The following is an 18,116-nucleotide window of genomic DNA, read 5'->3' on the forward strand; positions in this document are numbered from 1 at the left end:
ACACTTAAGTCACTTTAATAAATGGAGAGATGTTAAAAGAGCTCACTTCCTATTTAGCACTTTTTGAAAATATGACCATTTTATTTAGCTTCCTGCATGGAAATTGAGCATTTTGAAAATCTGGCCTCAATTGTGAGTGCTGAACATTTTTGAAAATCTGACCCTAAGCAGCCAGCCTCCAAGAAAATGTTCCTCTAAGATTTGGATATGACTTTTTTTCCTCTTACCTCTTTTATGGCTGGCTCTATTTCCAAATCATTAAAACATGAAAGATACTCGACACTTCCATCTGGAGCAAGCTGCACCAACCGAGAACGCAGAGTCCTCCATGGGAGATCCAGATGTAAAACAGATTCCACTGCTGAGGCCCATTCTGTGGCAGAAATTCTTCCTGTCAAAATGGATCATTTCATGGTTATAAATTATGCATGCCAAACAACACACTCTTACTAACTGCTAGCCATTTTTGTTGCTGTTTTTTTAACAAGTTGCAGAATAGTCTAATGCAGATATTCTTTGACACAGAAAAACTAGACAATATTTGAAGTGTTTCAGTACTTTTGAAATAACTGTATACTGAACAATTACTTTATTCAAAAGGAATGTTACAGATTTGAGGTCCTGCAAACATGTACTGTAGCTATATTACCATGCACAGCTGACAGGGCAACATAAGACCTAGAAAATGTGACTTGACTGTTTAGCTCTGAAATGGTGTTTACGACCTTAACATTTGGGTTATCATTTTAAAGGACATTGGATGAGATACTGTCATGAGGAAAAGATTTTCGGTGCCCCAAGGTTTCAATCCCTATTCCTATGCAAATAGTCCATCCAATGTCAAACAACCACAGATTTACCTTCACTTGATACCTTATGTTCTCTAGTGGCATTGCCCGACAGCTTCACCCATTCTAGGGACTTGTGAGACTATATGGTGGAGGTGCTCACTCTCTGACTTTTTACCCTTGACCTCAGTTCCACACCAACATAGCTTTCTGAAGATGTCTAGCAACGGAGGAGTTTGGAAACGCTCCCAAGGCAAGGACTGCCTTAGCACTGCTGGACTTGTGTCCGCCCAAACCCTCACTCTCATAGTTGGGGCATTTTCTATCTGTGAATTTCTTCAGCTGCCCACTTCTTTCTTAGTTCAATTCCTCTTCCAGTATGATGCTTAAGGCCCTGAGGCCTGCACTTCGATTCCAACCCCTTCACCCATTTCACCTGGAAAGAAGCATGCACCATTGACTAACTGTCACACCTAAACCCCACCTCCCAGGAAACATGAGATGGTTTCCCACACAAAGAGTAATTGGAGGCTCCCCAGCCACTGAGGCAGCAAATCAGGCTGGATAATCAAACAATTCCATACTTCAAAGCTCTACTATAACAGAGCTACACAGGATCCAACAGAATCCATCAGGCTCCTATATGAATAAGTGAACCGGTCAGGTTTCTGTCCCTCCCCCCACCGTTTTCAGAAACCTTGTGCTGAAATACATTGAGAGGCAGCTCTGGACACTCCTGACTTGGAAGAAGCTTTTGTGCAGTTCCTAATTCCCAGGAACAAGAAACCGGCTGGGCCTAAGTGGGGTAGTACAAAGTGCTATGTGTTATTCAGTGGAGGATGGTAGATTGACACTCAAAGGTATGGAATCTAACTGCGCAGCATATTCTTTGGACAGAAAATGGAGTGACTGATGTCTTGTCCAGGGTGAAAGGCCTCCCTGAGCCAGGGACATTCTTCAGACTGTCACCTCACTTATGGGGAACTCTGGGAACTCGTGAAACCCAGACCCACCCGGCATGGCTTGGGTCCGTTCGCCAAGCCTCACAAATGCAAAACCCTGAAATTCTTCACAAGACCTCCATCCAGCAGTGCACTATGATGCGTCCTTGATTCCCTGGCATATTCTTCTATTCTGCCTTGTACTTATATAAGCATTGGCAAAGATCCAGTGATGAAGGACAAAGCAGGAGACCGCTTTCTAGACCTACTCCAATTGCATCCAACAGCAGCCTTTTCACAGGCATATTTAAGGCCTGATCCCTTTGAAGTGTTGAGCACCTCCTGTAAGGTGCTGAGGGCCCTTAGCTCCTATTGACTTCATTGGGAATTGGGGACACTCAGTCTCTCACAGAATTAGGCTCTTCCTTTGTTTAATCATGTATTTTACAGATTACAGTCGCCTCAGTGGATGTCATTCATGTGAAAAATATGTTGTGCTCCTGATATGTATCAAGTATTAAGACAAATGGTACTCTTGATACACTCCAGTTTGGGGGAAGTTTGTTCTATGCAGTTTTTGTATGCCTTTACATAGGAAACTATCCTAATACACAGAAGAAATAATGTTATATTAATAATATAATAAAATAATAACACAAATCCAGATATTTAATAGCTGTTAACTACATTTTAGAGAGCATGGATTTTTAGTTCTATTCGATGACAATGCTGGCAACTTAATTTTAAGAGCTAATTACTTTCATTTGCAAATGAAAGGAGACGTGTGGTTGGTTTCATTACCTGTGAAATTTGGGTCGTACTGTCTGAAAGCTGCAATGAGTTCTGATCTCCGGGAGTAAAGTTTTTCTCGTAATGACTTTAATGCAGACCATTCAACTACACTCACCCTATGAAGAAAATAATCAGAGTGGACAATTAAAGGGTTGAAGTTCTCTAGCTCTTCAAATTTTTCCATATGCAGTATTTATTGCGTACCAATCCTCTGTAACAAACAATCTCAGTTTAGAAGCCCTGCAACAAGCCCTTCTAAAACAGTGACATTAAAAAAACAAAAAGAATTGTCTGAGCTTATCTGGTGGCTCAGTTATTTATGGCAGACATTACACAGTCAAGTTATAAGTCCTTTACATTAGCAAAGCTGACTCTAGTGCCAGGCATGGCAGAATTGTGCTGACAAAATTCTTGGGCCTGATTCACACTAGTATTACTCCAGTTTTATGCTATGGCATTACACCGGTGTGAAAATGGTGTCATACAATGGCGAATCAGGCCCGACATATATCCTATACATTTGCTGTCTTATACAATTCAAATCCTTGATTCTTTTTATAGCACTGCAAATAACTCAGAACAATCAAATTAGAGCTGTTGGAACCCCTTTTATCTGTTATCACATTTGTTTTAAATCCGTTAAAAAAAAGAAAACCAAGTAACATAAAGAGCTGTGCAAATACAATTAAACCTCTCATGTAACTTCTACCGTGAACAATTCATACATTCTGGGTTCGTATTGATACACTGTACATGTATCCACAGGCGCTGGCTTCTAATTTTCCCTGGGGGTGCTCAACCCCCACTTAGCCCCAGGCCCTACCCCCACTCCACCCCTTCCCCCAAGGCCCCATCACCACCCCACCTCTTCCCATCCCTGCTCCACCCCCGCCTCCTTTCACCCCCTCCCCCAAGCACCCTCATCCCTGCTCTTCCCCGCTCCATCCCAGTGCCTCCTGCACGCTGCAGAACAGCTGTTCAGGAGGCGCTGGGAGGGAACGGGAGGAGTCGATTGGCAGGGGCCACTGGCGGGCGGGAGTGGGGGAGGAGGGGTGAGCTTGGCTGGAGCACCCACGGAGTCGGCGCCTATGCATGTATCCATTAGATGTGTTGTCCTTACTGTACCTCTGGTGAAGAGTCTGTTTGCGTGTGCATTTACTGACTTGATATTGCACAAAGCGAGGTATCAAATCAGGATTCAGTTTGAGATAAGCACCACGATTGCTGCCATCTTCATAGTAGTTAGAGGCAGAAAAAATAGTGATCACCTGATAATAAAAGAAAATAGAAATCAGTGGGATTGATTAAAGCTGCCCCCTTTTTGGACTTTAGAAAACTGAGACAGGTTACAAAATGAATTAAATCAAGTGTAAAACCCTAATAAATCTATAAGTCTGCCAATGGCTGCTCAGCTAAACAAAATGTCAACTCTAGTCCTGCTTCAGGACTACAGTTTTTATTTGTTCCATGAGGACTTCACTTTATAAGACAGACAACATATAACTACACTTGCCACAAAGGCAACAGTTCCCTGGGGTCTAAATGGTTTTGAATTTCCTTCCCTTCCTTCTAGCCATGCGTGTCAGAGAGAGAGAGAGAGAGAGAGGCCAATAAGATGAAGGAAATTACTTGGAGGAATTAAAGTAACATGTATATTGATATACATATAATACAGTGGGCCTTGACCTTTCCCACACTGGAACTCACCTCCCATGTAGCAACACGAGAAGGACAGGGTGGTCATGACCTAAGCTGCACGGCCGCGCACCATGCTATCAAGGGTCACGCAGATGGGGAGAGGTGCCCCGCCCCTCCCCCAGCCCGGGAGCAACTGCTGCAAGGCGCCCCTCCCCTGGCCCCAGCCTCAGAGCTTCTGCAGCCAGGAAGAGGCGCCCCGACCCTGGCCCCAGCCTCAGAGCTGCCCCGGCCGAGAAGAGGCGCCCCAACCCTGGTCCTGGCCTCAGAGCTGCCACGGCTGTGAAGAGGCGTCCTGGCCCCGGCCCTGGGCTTGGAGCTGCAGCAGCTGGGGAGAGGTGTCTCTCCCACGGCTCCAGGCTGCTGCGGTGAGAGAGGGCTGGAGGGAGTCCTCTTTCCCTGCCGCAGCCCCCCAAACTCCTCATCCCTGGCCCCACCCCAGAGCCCACACCCCCAGCCAGAGCCCTCACCCCCCTGCACCCTAATCCTCTGCCCCAGCCCTGAGCCCGCTGCCACACCCTGAACCCCTCATCCCTGGCCCCACTCCAGAGCCCGCACCCCCAGCTAGAGCCCACAGCCCCCTGCACTCCAACCCTCTGGCCCTGAGCCTCCTCCCATACCCCAAACCCCTCATCCATGGCCCCACCCCAGAGCCTGCAACCCCAGGCAGAGACCTCATGCCCCTGCACTCCAACCCTGTGCCCCAGCCGTGAGCCCCCGCCCACACTCCAAACCCCTCGGCCCCACCCCCACCACACATCAACTCCATATTGGTGCATATAACAAAATTCATTCCGCACATGGCTGTAAAATATTAGAGGGAATATTGGTCATGACCCTCAGTTCATAAACCCATGTAATAATGAATGTAATTCATAATAATGGACTAGCATAGATACAAAAAGATTATTGGAATTTTAGGCTTAAGCAACAGGAAATGACCAAGAAACATCTTCCCTATCAATTTCCCAGTCCTAGAATTTACCCAGGGTAAGATTTCAGGCATAAAAATGTAGCTCAGATTCTTTCCCTGCCTTCAGTGGTGCAGCTCTAACTAGCTTTTTTGCTGACAAATTTCCAGTGAGCAAAAAAAGAGTTGCAGAAGCACTTGCAGTAAGCTCTATAATGTTTCTATTACAAAGTGCCGGTCCTCACATTCAGTGGGCCTTTAAGTGAGCCTTTTGCAGAGACACAAAGACACGCTTTTTTAAAAAAATGCACTTTCCTAAGGAGGAGATGGTGTGACTTGAGCGGAGGTTTTTAGCAACTTCAAAGCACAGATGGCTACGGCGCCATCTTGCAGTCAGTAACAAATCTCCCCTTAAAGGTGAGGGGAGTTTTTCCTAAGAAAGAACTTCATGATTCAACCTCACATGAGTACTGTGAATATTCCCAATACCTATTTTATAGAACTCACTCTTTTTTGCCAATCATCTTAGCTGATAATTTGAAGTTACTCCTACAGGGTTTTCTGGGAAGTTCACAGCAGAATTTTATTTTATAAGTGACGATCTTACCTGCCCATCATGACTGATCTCATAACCTTCTTGTTTACATTCATGAGACCTGATCAGCATCTTCAGATTATACCGTTTAAGCAGCCTGGCAGTAACATCAGGCCCAAAGTAGCAACCACCTCCTCGAACTTTGTTTGGTGTGCAGCCATTTTGGTTTTTTGGATCACTCCAAAGAATATCAACCACCTTTGAATAGCAAACCAACGCACATGATTACTGACAATTAGTACAACATCGGCAACAACCTGGGACATTATTTAGAAATGATGGCCATTACAGGGTCCCCAAGCACAATAAGATACAGCTAAGTGCCAGTATGGTCTTCTCAGGTTTTCTTTATTTCTTTAAACTAATACATTCCTTTTGCTTGGAAAACCTTTATTTTTATTTGCCTTTATTAAAAAAAGCCATCTGAGTTGAGCTTTTAAATGTAAATCACTGGGTAGATTTTATACTGTATTTCCAAACAATTTCAGAAACTAATACTCTCAAGAGAGAACAAAACACTTGCTTTTTGTTTTCTGTTGCCTTTGGAAGCTTCACATTTCAAAAGAATGGGCTAATTTCTACACTAGAGTTTTATCAGTCTCCATTGTATTGGTTTAAGGACCTGCCTTCCTAAGTCACATGGGTCAGTGGCAGGAGACAGGTTTCTTATTTTAGAAGAGAGTTGCTTGCAGAGAAGCCAGTATAACCATCCACTTCTGCTTAAAGGAGCTGACCAAAGAGAAATTTAGAAAATATGCCCCTGCCTAACAATTATATTTTCAGATTCTAAGCAGCTCTGTGAATTAAAATCACAGAGTTGTCACAATTTATTAAATTACTATACACTGGGGGCTTAATCTTGTTCTTTGGTAAACAAAGCAAATGTGGAGGGAAGATGACAAAGGTAAATCCCTTTTCCCTGAACAAACAGCAGGCCCTGCATACCAGAAATCCGAAGAGTTGGGATTTGTTGGGTAGGTTAGCGTCCAGCTCCCCAAGCCTGCTCGTGTGTGCATTGCAACCACAAAATAGGTGCAGTTTTTGACTGATGACTGGGAAATTATAGCCCATTTAAACTAAAAGTAACTTTTGTACTATCAGACCTTACCACACAAGGACACTCAACTGCATCAGATACTACTCAAATGGACTGAAATGTTTGCTATTGAGACATTTTGAACACTGAAGAAATATAATACATAAAACATATTTATTTGTAGAATAGAGTGTTGTGTCTTTAAACGCATCTGAATGACCAGAGGCAGAAGGTAGATTCAGCCATAATGAAATCACCTTGACTGCCCAGAATGATGTCTGAAGTTAAAAGTTTTCTCTATTCATCTCAGAATCAAAACATCCTGTTTACACAAAATAAATTCCATTTGTCTATACAGATAGGGGTTTTTTAAGAAGTCTGTATTTGGTTTCACATACTTGTTTCCATTCCTTTGCTGTTAATTCTGAAGGCATGCTTGGCATACGAACACTGGACTCTAGATACTGTGCCTCTAGGAGCGGGCCAGAGTTGACACCATCATGAAGCAGACACATGCGCTCCCCAACATCCAACAGATCACTGGTGTATCGTCTTCTATGGCTAGATGATGATGAAGGCCTGGTCATTCGTTTGACAGCAATATCCTGCCCAGGAAGGCATCTCTTGACTCTTCTTATAGGAGAGTACTCTACAAAGTCAGTTCTTTCTGGATCATGGGTTCTCTCTGTGCTTGATTTTGGTGGTCTCAGCACAGACTTCATCTAAAAGACAGACTCATTAGTGCATATTTACTGAAGCTTGTATAAATCAAAAAAGTCAAAGATGCACCATATTTCATCATATGCTCCATAGCTCAACAACAACTGCTTTAAGGAAATATTAACTCATCACAACTCTGGATTCAAACTCTGGGTTTTAACTTTTCACCAAATACAGTTCTTGAACTCAGGGTAGAAACTTTGGTACCTAATTCCATTGGAAGTTAGATACCTATGTTGAAAATCTGCCCCTTTATCAATAATATTGGGAATGAAATGGTATTCACTGAGAAACATGGACCTGATTCCCCACTCTTTACTCTAGCATTACTCTAGTTTAACTCAGTTGAAATCAATGGAATAACATCAGGATAAAACTGGAGTAACCTAGTAGTGAATCAGAAACTATATCCTTAAATAAACCTAAGCTCCTGGATTGTTCACCAGGTCTAGTGCTCTTCTGGAGCTGCATAGGTTGGCTATGGCAATTTATTTTAAAACAAATCTTTTCTTGAAAGAGTTGGGCTGCTTCTTGCATTCTCTTTTGAGATTCACTTGCACTAGCTCATTTTTTTAGCCAAAAAAGTGTGTGTATTAAACAATTTATTAAAGAAAAAGAAAATTGATTCTACTACTACTATAATTTTCTTCCACAGAGTCCTAAATATCTGAGCAGAAGCTGTCTTTCCCTATTATCTTGACCAACACCCAAACAGTTGTTATCTACCTAAGGCACTGACTCAAAAATATGAGCTGGCCCCAGTGGGGATTGTGTAGCGTGCAAAAAAATAATAGCTAGATATCAGAAACTGCTTCTGGCAGCAAATTGTGCCAGGGATCAGTTTGGAATAGCACAAATGCCAGCGCATAGCCTGGAATCTGGCCCACAAATGTCTGACTCTTACTGAAGTATTTCAATACTCTCCTGCGGAGGTGATTTCACATGTTAATTATGAGTTGCATAGAAGCTGCATTAATATCCGCAAATAACAGACCAAGCATAGACTTGATGTTAGTAACTTCCACTGTTTTCAGCAGGAGTTGCACCTGCTTAATCTCAGGGCTGAATTTGACCTCTTGCCTTCTGAGTTTGTTTCAGTTATGAAAAGTGGAATTTTGGCTGCCTCTGGGCCTGATCCTGAAACAGGATCCAAATAGGCAGAGACCCTTGACTTCTGTGGGATTTCACCCAGGTGTAAAGTAGCTCCACGCAGGCTGAGGGGTTCTGCTTGCACAGATCAGATTGTAGGGCTGGGGCCCCAGTGCACAACTGTCACTAAAGGAAAGTTGAACTGGATTGAAAAGGAAGAAATTCACACACTGATGGATTTCCTAGTTCTCCTGAAACTTCTGTGAGTTGTTAAAATAAGGTAATTTTCATATTTTCTAGGCAAACATATGGTCTTACTATATAGTGGATCAGATGCTCAGGTGGTGTAAATTGGTGTAGCTCCACTGATCTCAATGGACCTACACTCATTTACACCAGCTCAAAATGTCCATTGGCACCATTCACCACAAATGTTTCCTTCTGAAGAAGTCATTGTCTCTATTTTGCTGTATTTTCTTTAGGTTATATCTACTGTCTTCTCTAAATCTATAAAATGCTTAGATAACTTTATCTTAATATTTTTACTAGTAAACACTTTCAGAGATCACCAACAGAATAAAGGTAACAGTATAGAAGCATGGTCTCTTACCTTATTTCTCTTAAATAAATTCAGGAAATCCAAATCAGTGGTGTCTGATATTCCTCCATGTACGATTAGTACTTTGCTGTCAATTACAGTGGCAAGGGGAAGCCAGCTATAAACATCTTGCAGAAGATTTAAAATTTTTTTGCTATGGGACTGTAAAATGTATTATTTTATTAGATATCATTCTTGAAAGCCTTTGGTGCTAATCACAACAAGTAACTACTGTAGAAGTTTCTTTTGACCTCATTGTTTTGCTCGGACTTCAATAATCTGTATGAACAATTCTGCCCATTGTTTTAACCCAGAAATATAGTATGAATATATACATTCCAGAATTTACCTTCTGCCTTGATCATTTCGTTGCTCTTTTAGCTTCATTTTTTTCTGATGTTTATTGTTTGACTTCATAAACTTTTCCTATTTCACCTCATACATCTCTGGACATAAATAAAACTAACAGTTCAAATTCTAATCTCACGGTTACACTTGTGTAAATGCAAAATAATTCCACTGATCTTGATGGAATTATTCTGTATTTACACTACATTCCTGAGAGCAAATCTTCTTGTTGACACACACTTCAGTTTGCACAGGTTGGAAGCAAATAAGGGGGGAGAGAGGATATCTTACCCGGTACTTCTTCATAACTTCTTTTGTGAAACCATATCTGAAAAACAGAGGCAGCATCACGAACTGGCTTTCTGCATGATCACTTTTTACTCTAACCCTGCAATAGTTTCTATGATTCAACACATCTGCCATTATAGCTAGTGCACAAACTGTAAATCTTTAACAATAATAATTACAAAAAATGAGGACTACAGTAATTTCTAGGAATTCTCCATTCCCTCTTTTCCTCTTCCATCCCCCATAACTTTTCCAGACATTTTCCTGATTTAACCGTATACACAAATGGCTTTCCTCTACTCTCTGATTCATTTAGTTGAGGATGAGTTTTGACCATTATACAATGTTAATGGAGCCAGAACTTTCTGGGCAGAAACAGAACCCAGAGCAAAAGGAATTGGTGGTCTCTTGCCCATTAGCAAAAGAGAAACTTCATGCAATTCAATGGCACCTAAGTGACTTCAGAGCACAAGTCCCAGTGAAAGTCAATGGGAACTGTCCTCTTAAGTCATTTACGTTCTTTCCAAAAGCTTGCCCACCATGTCTGTGCTTCACAAAGGGTAGGATTCTGATCTTCCACTGGTTTTATATGATTGTAACTCCACTGATTTCAGTGGAATGAAGTCCCCACACCTCTCATCCTTCAAATTAGCCAATGTGATACAACCACTCAAAATATGTGACAAATGACCTTAATGTGGAACACCTTAGCTTTCTTGCACATCACACCATAATTGACAGATTTGTTTTTTCACTATAAACCCCATTTTTAAGGATATTGTCTCACTGTGTGAATTAAACAAACCAGTTTTTTAAAAAACAACACTGGAAAAATAAATGTCATTATTTGCAACCATAAGGATCCTCTCCTATGGAACATCAACAAGGTTTGAATTCTGAACCTGAACTCCCCTGCATAGCTCTCTAGCACTTGAGCTAATAGAGTAATTTATCCCCTGTGTAATGATCACAAGAGGGGGACACAACTATTTGGTCAGGCAACTATTTGCTAGACAGCAGTAGAATGTTGGGGAATCAGGATTGCTGGATTCTCTTCCTGTGCCTGGGAGAAGTGTTGTCCAGTGGTGAGATCCCTGGGAACAATCAGGATAGCTAATAACGTTGCTTTGGCACATCTTTTTCTGAGCTGCAGCATGGCTGAATGGATGAGACGTGGGTCTGCCCACATCCTTAGCTTTTCCCGAGATCACTTTGTGCAGCCTTTCAATTCTCTTATTTGTACAATGAAGGAGGTCTGACGCTAACCTGTCTCCTAAGGCTGGGGTACGACTCCTTGGTCAATAATAAATGCTGAGAAACAGCCGTCAGTAGAGGTGGGATTTTAGCTCATGGTCTCCTGGCTCCTATCTTAGTGCATTTCTCCTGGTGTTACGACGTATTTGGACAGGGAGCGTCGCTTGTTTGTTGATGGAACACCACCTCCCTTATCAGTGCTGTGGAACAGGCAACCCGATTCAAACAAAATATGGATTGTGCCTCAAAATCTCGTACACTTGAAAGCTCTGCAAAGTCGATTGACTTCAGTGGGCTTTGAATTGGGCCCTGAGTGAGAAATGAATCAGATCCATGTTTAAGGTGGTTAGTAGAAATATCCCTTCCCCCTGCTAGATTAAGATGCACCATTAACATCTGAGTGCCCAATAAAACACTGGTTTCTGTATGAGACAAGCCTGTGGAAACTAGATTCATCATAACCTTCACAAAAGGATCAAAAAGGCGTTCATCTCTGTGACATTTGCATGGAAAAAGAACAGAAGAAAATGTTACCTCAGATTCATGATATGGTCTTCATGGTTCCCTCTGTTCAAGTGTAAATGGTTGGGGTAGACAAGAAGAAAGGCAAACAGGATAATAAGTATTTCTATGGAATTTTCCCCCCTATCCACAAAATCTCCATTAAAAAGGTAAGGGTTTTCTTCTGAAGGCAGGCCGTTCTGCAGGAGGAAACAAAACAAAGTTGGTGAGCCAATGTACTTAATAGGTATAGCTTGAAATTAATTTCCAAAAACAAAGGCTAGAGGTTTTCAGATTGTATGTCATATTATGGTTGTTTTTATAACATGATAAAGTGCAGCTGCAAGCAACACAGGTTATATTGCTAGATCATCTACATAATACATGGATTTAGAGAGACAGTACTGTCACATTGTTCTCTCCTTTTTAGGACAGAGGAGCCCACACTGTGATCTTTGGACTACTAGAGGTTTGCAAAGTACTTGCTGGTGATGACTCATGGAAATCTGACTCCTTATGTGGTGCTAACTCTAAGCCTTGCTTCCACCTGCTAAATTATATTAAAAAGGAGCAATCAAATCATTACTCTCCTAATGTAATATTATTTTCCCATAAATGCCATTGCTGAGAGGAAGTGGTACAATTGCAAATGGCAGGGAGGAGGTCTGTTCATCATGAATGGGAGGCGAGGTGCCCATGAGACACTCTACAGTTAAGAGTGAAAAAGTCTGAGAAGCCCGGAGTTAGCATACTCAAGAAGAAAGCTATGATCTAAAAAGTTCTCAGACTCAGGGGACAAGGGATCTGGGATTTGTAGGTATAGTAATAATCCACACTTTGTAGTTCAGAAAATATAAGGTAATTCATTTTTATTCATAGATTCATAGATTCTAGGACTGGAAGGGACCTCGAGAGGTCATCGAGTCCAGTCCCCTGCCCTCATGGCAGGATCAAATACTGTCTAGACCATCCCTGATAGACATTTATCTAACCTACTCTTAAATATCTCCAGAGATGGAGATTCCACAACCTCCCTAGGCAGTTTATTCCAGTGTTTAACCACCCTGACAGTTAGGAACTTTTTCCTAATGTCCAACCTAAACCTCCCTTGCTGCAGTTTAAGCCCATTGCTTCTTGTTCTATCCTTAGAGGCTAAGGTGAACAAGTTTTCTCCCTCCTCCTTATGACACCCTTTTAGATACCTGAAAACTGCTATCATGTCCCCTCTCGGTCTTCTCTTTTCCAAACTAAACAAACCCAATTCTTTCAGCCTTCCTTCATAGGTCATGTTCTCAAGACCTTTAATCATTCTTGTTGCTCTTCTCTGGACCCTCTCCAATTTCTCCACATCTTTCTTGAAATGCGGTGCCCAGAACTGGACACAATACTCCAGTTGAGGCCTAACCAGCTCAGAGTAGAGCGGAAGAATGACTTCTCGTGTCTTGCTCACAACACACCTGTTAATACATCCCAGAATCATGTTTGCTTTTTTTGCAACAGCATCACACTGTTGACTCATATTTAGCTTGTGGTCAACTATAACCCCTAGATCCCTTTCTGCCATACTCCTTCCTAAACAGTCTCTTCCCATTCTGTATGTGTGAAACTGATTGTTCCTTCCTAAGTGGAGCACTTTGCATTTGTCTTTGTTAAACTTCATCCTGTTTACCTCAGACCATTTCTCCAATTTGTCCAGATCATTTTGAATTATGACCCTGTCCTCCAAAGCAGTTGCAATCCCTCCCAGTTTGGTATCATCCGCAAACTTAATAAGCGTACTTTCTATGCCAATATCTAAGTCGTTAATGAAGATATTGAACAGAGCCGGTCCCAAAACAGACCCCTGCGGAACCCCACTTGTTATGCCTTTCCAGCAGGATTGGGAACCATTAATAACTCTCTGAGTACGGTTATCCAGCCAGTTATGCACCCACCTTATAGTAGCCCCATCTAAATTGTATTTGCCTAGTTTATCGATAAGAATATCATGCGAGACCGTATCAAATGCCTTACTAAAGTCTAGGTATACCACATCCACAGCTGAATGACAATTTAGAGATATACCTTAGTGAATCTATTGTACTATGTTTTACCTGCATTGGTTGTCAACATACCAGTGGGTACTGTCAGCTTACAGGAAGCATGACGGCAATGTTTGTATCTCCATCATTTCTAAGGGATATGAATGTTAAAATGGTTTATTCCACTTATGACTTGCTATAGAGATCACCCTGCCAGAAAGAAACCCACTAGACATTGGCATACAGATGCATTACTGGCAGATTATCACCATACACATTAACACAGTACAACTCCAATACTGTGAAGTCATCCAAAGCATTACATCCCCAGGGCACAGCACAGGTTACTCAGCATTTCTTGGACAGCTATGAGATTCCTTGACAAAGTGCCTCCCAATTGACTTCATTCTGGGGAGTGAAATGGGACACTGATGGGCCCCACCATTGTATGCAAGTTGGTGACCTAAGGCCTGATCCAAAGCCTGATGAAGTAACAGGGCATCTTTCCACTGATTTCAATGGGTTTGGATCAGGCGTCTGATGATTGGTGTTCGCCCTGCTATTAAAAGAGAGCAGTATTTGATTTCTGATTCTGGTCTCTCAATTCTCTGGAGAGCACAGGCTGGGAATGTTGCAAAAGCAGCATGCTCATCCCCTGCAGCAACTTCCCTCTGATTCAGGCAGTTTCTGAATTAAAGGTCACAAAAAGGACTATAACTATGAGAGTCTGAAGATGAAGTGAATTAAAATAGTAATTTAAAAAAAAAAAAAAAAAGAGGAAGGAAGGAATCCTTGAGGCTTCAGAAAGGGCAGGGACATCCACAGAGGAGGAAAAGGCAAGGAACTGATATTAGTATGTGGAAAGCTGGATTGATTGGAGTAACATCAACTGGCGTTAGTTCTCTAAGCTCTACCAATTCTCTCTTGGAAAAGCTTGTGACAGCCCTACTTTTTAAAAACAAGTTTAGATTTTGAATTTAAAACACAATTATACCTGGATTCCAAATTCAAAGTGGTATTTTAGCTCTTCGATGTTCTCTTGTAAAGTTTTAAAGTGATTTCCATTTCTCCAATGTTCACTTAGAAACGTAGATAGCTGGGTTTGTGATGACCGGGAGAACCGCATGGTGACTTGTCTGCCTGGTGCGAAGGTTGCGGATCTCTCAAGGCATCTAGACAGACTTATGTGTAGTGCTGGGGAGGAGCCGGTGATCGTAGTACATGTAGGTACCAATGACATAGGGAAGGGTAGGAGAGATGTCCTGGAGGCCAAATTTAGGCTGCTAGGGAAGAGACTGAAATCCAGGACCTCTATGGTGGCATTCTCAGAAATGCTCCCAGTTCCACACGCAGGGCCAGGTAGGCAGGCAGAGCTTCAGAGTCTCAATGCGTGGATGAGACGATGGTGTAGAGAGGAGGGGTTTACATTCATTAGGAACTGGGGAAACTTTTGGGATGGGGGGAGCCTATACAGGAGAGATGGGCTCCACCTAAACCCAAGTGGAACCAGACTGCTGGCACTAAACATTAAAAAGGTTGCAGAGCAGTTTTTAAACTAGGAGATGGGGGAAAGCCGACTGCTGCAGAGGAGCATGTGGATCGGACAGAGACTTCTCTTAGGGGAGAGTCTAATGATAGAGAATCTCCAGGTTCTAGTCAGGAGCAGAGGATGGAGGAGGATAATGTAAGGGCCAGATCAGATGATAAACATTCACATAAAGAATCGGACACATCAGAAAAGGGCAGACAAATAAACAGTGACAAGTTTTTAAAGTGCTTGTACACAAATGCTAGAAGTCTAAATAATAAGATGGGTGAACTAGAGTGCCTCGTGATAAAGGAGGATATTGATATAATAGGCATCACAGAAACCTGGTGGACTGAGAGCAATCAATGGGACACAATCATTCCGGGGTACAAAATATATCGGAAGGACAGAACAGGTCGTGCGGGGGGGGGGGGGGGGGAGTGGCACTATATGTGAAAGAAAATGTAGAATCAAATGAAGTAAAAATCTTAAGTGAATCCACATGTTCCATAGAATCTCTATGGATAGAAATTTCATGCTCTAATAAGAATATAACATTAGGGATCTATTATAGACCACCTGACCAGAACAGTGATAGTTATGATGAAATGCTAAGGGAAATTAGAAAGGCTATCAAAATTAAGAACCCAATAATAGTGGGGGATTTCAATTATCCCCATATTGACTGGGAACATTTCACTTCAGGATGAAATGCAGAGATAAAATTTCTCAATACTTTAAATGACTGCTTCATGGAGCAGCTGGTACAGGAACCCACAAGGGGAGAGGCAACTCTAGATTTAGTCCTGAGTGGAGCGCAGGAGCTGGTCCAAGAGGTAACTATAGCAGGACCGCTTGGAAATAGTGACCATAATACAATAGCATTCAACATCCCTGTGGTGGGAAGAACATCTCAACAGCCCAACACTGTTGCATTTAATTTCAAAAGGGGGAACTATGCAAAAATGAGGGGGTTAGTTAAACAGAAGTTTAAAAGTACAGTGACTAAAGTGAAATCCCTGCAAGCTGCATAGGCGCTTTTTAGAGACACCATAATAGAGGCCCAACTTCAATGTATACCCCAAATTAAGAAACACAGTAAAAGAACTAAAAAAGAGCCACCGTGGCTTAACAACCATGTAAAAGAAGCAGTGAGGGATAAAAAGACTTCCTTTAAACAGTGGAAGTCAAATCCTAGTGAGGCAAATAGAAAGGAGCATACACGCTGCCAGATTAAGTGCAAGAATGTAATAAGAAAAGCCAAAGAGGAGTTTGAAGAACGGCTAGCCAAAAACTCCAAAGGTAATAACAAAATGTTTTTTAAGCATATCAGAAGCAGGAAGCCTGCTAAACAACCAGTGGGGCCCCTTGATGATCGAGATACAAAAGGAGCGCTTAAAGACGATAAAGTCATTGCGGAGAAACTAAATGGATTCTTTGCTTCAGTCTTCACGGCTGAGGATGTTAGGGAGATTCTCAAACCTTTGCTGGCTTTTGTAGGTGACAAATCTGAGGAACTGTCACAGATTGAAGTATCACTAGAGGAGGTTTTGGAATTAATTGATAAACTCAACATTAACAAGTCACCGGGACCAGATGGCATTCACCCAAGAGTTCTGAAAGAACTCAAATGTGAAGTTGCGGAACTATTAACTAAGGTTTGTAACCTGTCCTTTAAATCGGCTTCGGTACCCAATGACTGGAAGTTAGCTAATGTAACGCCAATATTTAAAAAGGGCTCTAGAGGTGATCCCGGCAATTACAGACCGGTAAGTCTAACGTCGGTACCGGGCAAATTAGTCGAAACAATAGTTAAGAATAAAATTGTCAGACACATAGAAAAACATAAACTGTTGAGCAATAGTCAACATGGTTTCTGTAAAGGGAAATCGTGTCTTACTAATCTATTAGAATTCTTTGAAGGGGTCAACAAACATGTGCACAAGGGGGATCCAGTGGACACAGTGTACTTAGATTTCCAGAAAGCCTTTGACAAGGTCCCTCACCAAAGACTCTCACGTAAATTAAGTTGTCAAGGGATAAAAGGGAAGGTCCTTTCATGGATTGAGAACTGGTTAAAAGACCGGGAACAAAGGGTAGAAATTAATGGTAAATTCTCAGAATGCAGAAGGGTAACTTGTGGTGTTCCCCAAGGGTCAGTCCTCGGACCAATCCTATTCAACTTATTTATAAATGATCTGGAGAAAGGGGTAAACAGTGAGGTGGCAAAGTTTGCAGATGATACTAAACTGCTCAAGATAGTTAAGACCAAAGCAGACTGTGATGAACTTCAAAAAGATCTCACAAAACTAAGTGATTGGGCAACAAAATGGCAAATGAAATTTAATGTGGATAAATGTAAAGTAATACACATTGGAAAAAATAACCCCAACTATACATACAATATGATGGGGGCTAATTTAGCTACAACAAGTCAGGAAAAAGATCTTGGAGTCATCGTGGATAGTTCTCTGAAGATGTCCGCGCAGTGTGCAGAGGCAGTCAAAAAAGCAAACAGAATGTTAGGGATCATTAAAAAGGGGATAGAGAATAAGACTGAGAATATATTATTGCCCTTATATAAATCTTGAATACTGCGTACAGATGTGGTCTCCTCATCTCAAAAAAGATATACTGGCACTAGAAAAGGTTCAGAAAAGGGCAACTAAAATGATTAGGGGTATGGAACGGGTCCCATATGAGGAGAGATTAAAGAGGCTAGGACTCTTCAGCTTGGAAAAGAGGAGACTAAGGGGGGATATGATAGAGGTATATAAAATCATGAGTGATGTGGAGAAAGTGGATAAGGAAAAGTTATTTACTTATTCCCATAATACAAGAACTGGGGGTCACCAAATGAAATTAATAGGCAGCAGGTTTAAAACAAATACAAGGAAGTTCTTCTTCACGCAGCGCACAGTCAACTTGTGGAACTCCTTACCTGAGGAGGTTGTGAAGGCTAGGACTATAACAGGGTTTAAAAGAGAACTGGATAAATTCATGGTGGTTAAG

At 41.8% G+C, this 18,116-nt stretch overlaps 1 protein-coding gene across 2 annotated transcripts in view; it reads right to left on the bottom strand.

Moving 5' to 3' along the window:
• PPEF1 (protein phosphatase with EF-hand domain 1) overlaps nt 1-18,116 on the bottom strand; it is a 45,050-nt gene that overhangs the window by 2,636 nt on the left and 24,298 nt on the right. For both annotated transcript variants that reach the window (XM_065421044.1, XM_065421036.1), the window contains exons 7-14: nt 11,589-11,755; nt 9,804-9,840; nt 9,177-9,326; nt 7,156-7,479; nt 5,734-5,919; nt 3,647-3,789; nt 2,531-2,637; nt 228-391 (exon numbers count right to left, since the gene is read on the bottom strand). In XM_065421044.1, coding sequence (XP_065277116.1) covers nt 228-391; nt 2,531-2,637; nt 3,647-3,789; nt 5,734-5,919; nt 7,156-7,479; nt 9,177-9,326; nt 9,804-9,840; nt 11,589-11,755 — 1,278 coding nt within the window. The remainder of the gene's footprint in view (nt 1-227; nt 392-2,530; nt 2,638-3,646; nt 3,790-5,733; nt 5,920-7,155; nt 7,480-9,176; nt 9,327-9,803; nt 9,841-11,588; nt 11,756-18,116) is intronic.

This window comes from Emys orbicularis, chromosome 1 (genome assembly GCF_028017835.1).
Source record: "Emys orbicularis isolate rEmyOrb1 chromosome 1, rEmyOrb1.hap1, whole genome shotgun sequence".
In the NCBI taxonomy this organism is placed as follows: Eukaryota; Metazoa; Chordata; order Testudines; family Emydidae; genus Emys; species Emys orbicularis.